This window comes from Mizuhopecten yessoensis, unplaced genomic scaffold (genome assembly GCF_002113885.1).
Source record: "Mizuhopecten yessoensis strain PY_sf001 unplaced genomic scaffold, ASM211388v2 scaffold4231, whole genome shotgun sequence".
NCBI classification, from domain to species: Eukaryota; Metazoa; Mollusca; class Bivalvia; order Pectinida; family Pectinidae; genus Mizuhopecten; species Mizuhopecten yessoensis.
In genome coordinates this window covers 168,745-174,833 of record NW_018405441.1, presented here as the reverse complement: position 1 = coordinate 174,833, position 6,089 = coordinate 168,745, and the positions used below count along the sequence as shown (strand labels likewise).

The following is a 6,089-nucleotide window of genomic DNA, read 5'->3' as shown; positions in this document are numbered from 1 at the left end:
CTAAACAGTACTCATTAATAGACTCCAAGCACTACTCTAAACAGTACTCATTAATAGACTCCAAGCTCTACTCTAAACAGTACTAATTAATAGACTCCAAGCACTACCCTAAACAGTACTCATTAATAGACTCCAAGCACTACTCTAAACAATAAATCAAGAAATTATATTCATGCAAAACATTTGCATCAAGATCTCTTTCAAACAGCTCTGATATAGAGATTAAAACATGATTTACATATTTGTGTAATTGATTCTATTGCCTGTAATACACAGTTGTTTGAGAACTGGGGTTGAAAGCAGCAGGTGTTTTGCAAAATCCAAAGACAAAACTGCTGTCAAAGGCCAGTGATTCCTTTATGTAAAATTAAATCAATTTGCTCCATTAAATACTAGTATTAACCTGTCTAGTCTGCAGCCAGAGATAAAACTATACATTCAACATCTTGGTAGAGTAAGACATTAACAACCCGTCTGATTGGATACTCACATGAAGAATGGCCACTAGGGAAACTTTTATACCCCTGTATCACATCAAGCTCATTTCCTGTACAGCGGAACTCATCGTTAAAAGCCCCATCGGGAAAACAGCGTGCTATGAAGTCTGGCCGGGGCCTGTAAATCAAAGCAAGTACATATAATTATTATAAATAAAATATTTTTATTATAATAATATATAAGAAGTACATTAGTATTGTGGCATTACCTATTAGCAGACATAAGATCATAATACATCCAGATACATTAATTATGTTTTAATTACTGAATGATTAATTGATGATTTGTCATAGACAATAGGAATGCCAACCAGACAAAGCCATATTCAACATGTAGGGCACAATATCAGTAGAATATAATTAACCTTCATTCTGAGGGGTTAATTATGTTAATATAATTTACCTAACAAATACTGATAGAGCAAATGTAATTAAAAATAATTTGGCTACAAAGTTGTAATGCTTGGCTGTGCTGTGGAGGTATATACAAGACAATTTTAGAATTCCATGAAATCTTCATTCCTGTTTTATCAATTTTAGATTATAGCATGGTTATCAAAAGGACACAATTATGAAGTATTATTATTGTTAATATAATGAGTCATTAATCCACAGATAATTATACTTCACTCAGCCTCCAGCCTCTCCATTGTTTAAATTTGATATAAAAGTTGATAATAAAAGAGTGTTGAAGCTTTAGTACTAACCTGCCGACACCTAGCTTGATACAGTTAGTTACAGACCCAGTCAGGAAAACAGACAACACTACACCTGTAACATAAAAACAGTTAGTAACAGACCCAGTCAGGGAGACAGACAACACTACACCTGTAACATAAAAACGGTTAGTAACAGACCCAGTCAGGGAGACAAACAACACTACCCCTGTAACATAAAAACAGTTAGTAACAGACCTAGTCAGGGAGACAGACAACACTACACCTGTAACATAAAACAGTTAGTAACAGACCCAGTCAGGGAGACAGACAACACTACACCTGTAACATAAAAACAATCATTACGTACCAACAGATTTAATCTTACTCCGTATTTATCTGATATTACCCCATGCCTGATAATAAGCCCATGCCTGGTAATAAGCCCACCATTACCTGAAGTGCCAACAAATGTTATTTCATTGTCATGTAATAAGTCAAGCCTCCTTATTTGAGTCAGGAATTATGCGATGGCTTATTGCAGGATAAATACTGATACATGCATTTTTAGTCCATATCAAACCAAAATAAGTATCACAAGTGTGTGATAAAATCAATATATTTCAATGTGATTTCACGCTACAGTAGTCATTATTTCATCCTCAACATAGTGTCGAAGTCGCATTACTGACTTCAGCTAGAGGGAGTTCCCCTTCAACGCATCTGACTAGAAAGACTGGGATCGTGGGTTCAAGCCCTCGCACACACACATATTCTTTTCACTTATTTCATCCTACTACACCTTGACTGGTATGTCTACTTGTGGAAATATTTGAATGGCCTATACTTATTGGATACCAGTTTACTAAAACTGTTAACCACTAGCTCCGTATTTACCTAGGACAGCCTGCTTTAGATCTGTAATATCCTTTTTCCACAGGTACATCGCTCCTATCACCATGATCGGGGCTCCATAAACTGTTCTCTGTAAATACAAGGGATAATTAATTGTCAGTTCACTGTAAATACAAGGGATAATTAATTGTCAGTTCACTGTAAACACAAGGGATAATTAATTGTCAGTTCGCTGTAAACACGAGGGATAATTAATTGTCAGTTCACTGTAAACACAAGGGATAATTAATTGTCAGTTCGCTGTAAACACAAGGGATAATTAATTATCAGGTCGCTGTAAACACAAGAGATAATAATTTTAAGTAAAAGGTTTGCCGTACATACAAAGATAACTAATAGTATACAGTTAGCTGTAAACACAACAGATAATTATTTGAAGTAAAAGGTTTGCTGTAAACAAGGGAGATAATTATTGTCAGTAGACCGTTCATAATACACAAAAGATAGTAAATTTGTAAGTGTACAGTTTGCTCTTAACACAAGAGATACACCTGTTAGTAAGTTACAAAGAGGCCGCAGAGGCCAAGTGGTTAAGGCGTCTGACATTCTGCTACCACTAGCCCTCCACCACGGGTCGCAGGTTCGAGGCCTATGTGGGGCAGTCGCCAGGTACTGGCCGTATGTCGGTGGTTTTTCTCTGGGAACTACGACTTTCCTCCACCTGGCAAGCCCTTAAATGACCATAGCTGTTAATAGGTCGTAAAACACAAACAAACTAAAAGTAAGTTACAGCTAGTCCTTACCCATAAGTATCTACTGGGGTAGTAACTAGGTGTGCGTGGGAACTGGTACAGCCAGTACTCTTCCGGTTGTATCTTTCTCCGGAATGGAACAGCATCATCAGAAATACTGCACAAAAGCACAATCAAATTAAACAAAATATTAAGGCTCAGTTTTCTCCCTCAAATGATGTGTAGTAAATCATAAATTTATTAGTTACAGAATAATTTTGTGATATCACTTTGTGTAAAGTAGAAAATGATACAGCACTAAATTAATTCAAACATGGAATGAATACATTCTATATCAGCAAAGGTCCACTGGACAACTGAATCGCACACATTATTTCTTAGATTCACTGAGCACAACACACTCCTTTTAACCTTCCAAGTTTCCCAGTTTGGATTTATCAGCTGATGACATTAAAACAGTTTAAAACATGAACTTGTTGAATACTGTACTCATTACAGAGAATAGTAAGGCGCCCAAACCACTTGTCATAACTCTAGGTTCTACACCCTCACGTCAATACTGTACTCATTTCAGAGAATAGTAAGGCGCCCAAAGCACTTGTCACAAGTCTAGGTTCTACTCCCTCACATCAATACTGTACTACTCATGACAGAGAATAGTAAGGTGCCCAAACCGCTTGTCCCAAGTCTAGGTTCAACACCCTCACGTCAATACTGTACTACTCATTACAGAGAATAGTAAGGCGTCCAAACCACTTGTCCTTAGTCTAGGTTTTACACCCTCACGTCAAATCTATATATGAAAGACTTATTCTTCTTCTTCTCCATTTTACCAGAAAAAAAATCAGTAAAAATGATACTGAAATTGTAAACATAACAATAAATATACAAGTACAATGTAGTATAAATATACTCTACACCCTCACGTCAATACTGCACTACTCATTACAGAGAATAGTAACGTGCCCAAACCGCTTGTCACAAGCCTAGGTTCAACACCCTCACGTCAATACTTTACTCATTACAGAGAATAGTAAGGCTCCCAAACCTCTTGTCACAAGTCTAGGTTCTACACCTTCACGTCAATACTGTACTAATTACAGAGAATAGTAAGGCGCCCAATCCACTTGTCACAAGTCTAGGTTCTACCCCCTCACATCAATACTGTACTACTCATTACAGAGAATAGTAAGGTGCCCGAACCGCTTGTCACAAGTCTAGGTTCACCACCCTCACGTCAATACTGTACTACTCATGACAGAGAATAGTAAGGTGCCCAAATCACTTGTCACAAGTCTAGGTTCTCCACCCTCTCGTCAATACTGTACTCATTACAGAGCATAGTAAGGCGCCCAAACCACTTGTCACAAGTCTAGGGTCTACACCCTAACGTCAATACTGTACGAATTACAGAGAATAGTAAGGCACCCAAACCACTTGTCACTAGTCTAGGGTCTACACCCTCACGTCAATACTGCACTACTCATTACAGAGAATAGTAAGGGGCCCAAACCGCTTGTCACAAGTCGAGGTTCAACACCCTCACGTCAATACTGTACTCATTTCAGAGAATAGTAAGGCGCCCAAACCGCTTGTCACAAGTCTAGGATCAACACCCTCACGTCAATACTGTACTAATTACAGAGAATAGTAAGGCACCCAAACCACTTGTCACTAGTCTTGGTTCTACACCCTCACGTCAATACTGTACTAATTACAGAGAATAGTAAGGCGCCCAAAGCACTTGTCACAAGTCTAGGTTCTACCCCCTCACGTCAATACTGTACTACTCATTACAGAGAATAGTAAGGTGCCCAAACCGCTTGTCACAAGTCTAGGTTCAACACCCTCACGTCAATACTGTACTCATTACAGAGAATAGTAAGGCGCCCAAACCACTTGTCCTTAGTCTAGGTTCTACACCCTCACGTCAAATCTATATATGAAAGACTTATTCTTCTTCTTCTCCATTTTACCAGAAAAAAAATCAGTAAAAATGATACTGAAATTGTAAACATAACAATAAATATACAAGTACAATGTAGTATAAATATACAAGTACAATGGAGTATAAATATACATGTGCAATGTAGTATAAATATACAAGTACAATGTAGTATAAATATACATGTACAGTGTAGTATAAATATACATGCGAATGTAGTATAAATATACAAGTACAATGTAGTATAAATATACAAGTACCATGTAGTATGAATATACATGTACAATGTAGTATAAATGAACATGTACAATGTAGTATAAATATACATGTACAATGTAGTATAAATGTACATGTACAATGTAGTATAAATATACACGTACAATGTAGTATAAATATACATGGACAATATAGTAGATATATTCATGTACAATGTAGTATAAATATACAAGTACAATGTAGTATAAATATACATGTACAATGTAGTATAAATGTACATGTACAATGTAGTATAAATATACACGTAGAATATAGTATAAATATACATGGACAATGTAGTATAAATATACATGTACAATGTAGTATAAATATACAAGTACAATGTAGTATAAATATACAAGTACAATGTAGTATAAATATACATGTACAATGTAGTATAAATACTTTAGAATATATATTTATGCAAATTTAACAAGAACATGTAAAATGTAAAATGGTTTGGGAAAAAGACAGTGTGGTCTATTATTTTATGTATGCTTCCTTCTGTAACAAATAACATTTGAAAATATCATAAACTAACACGGTTGCCACCCAATAACAGACTGATCACATCAAAGTCATTGACTGGTACTTTAAGTTACTTACTAAAAGAATATTGCTAAGAAAATCCTTAAACAAATTTCCAGAATGAAAGAGTTATGAAGTCTCAAGGTTGTTGCCATGGTTACTCTACAGCACGTCCTTTGATCTTCTCATCACCTTTCCTTGGGACACAAGTAACCACGGTAACTTGGACGAGTTTGCTGTCACTGACTCATAGGTTTATTCAGCTTCACCCCTTCAATAGAGAAAAGATTAATGTATAATTTTCCATAACATCCAGGAAATTAAATATTAACTATTTATGGGACAGCACATTTTCTGAATAGAGATATTTCTAAATATACTTCAGACACATTTAAACAAAGGAAAATTTCAAATACACATCTCTCCTCTCCAACATCTCCCTTCTCCCGCATCTCCCCTCCCCAACACCTCCCTTCTCCCACATCTCCTCTCACCCATCTCCCCTCCCCCATCTCCCCTCTCTCACATCTTCCCTCCTCCCCATCTCCCCTCCCCCTCATCTCCCCTCCCCCACATCTCCTCTCCCCCATATCTCCCCTCC

At 36.7% G+C, this 6,089-nt stretch overlaps 1 protein-coding gene across 4 annotated transcripts in view; it reads right to left on the bottom strand.

The window, feature by feature from the left end:
• LOC110448736 (phospholipid phosphatase 5-like) overlaps positions 1-6,089 on the bottom strand; it is a 19,301-nt gene that overhangs the window by 10,448 nt on the left and 2,764 nt on the right. For all 4 annotated transcript variants that reach the window (XR_002462766.1, XM_021495135.1, XM_021495133.1 and 1 more), the window contains exons 2-6: positions 5,567-5,759; positions 2,812-2,917; positions 2,051-2,138; positions 1,205-1,268; positions 491-615 (exon numbers count right to left, since the gene is read on the bottom strand). Coding sequence is in view for 3 of the 4 variants with exons in the window: in XM_021495135.1 (XP_021350810.1) it covers positions 491-615; positions 1,205-1,268; positions 2,051-2,138; positions 2,812-2,917; positions 5,567-5,643 (460 nt within the window). In the remaining variant the exon portion in view is untranslated. The remainder of the gene's footprint in view (positions 1-490; positions 616-1,204; positions 1,269-2,050; positions 2,139-2,811; positions 2,918-5,566; positions 5,760-6,089) is intronic.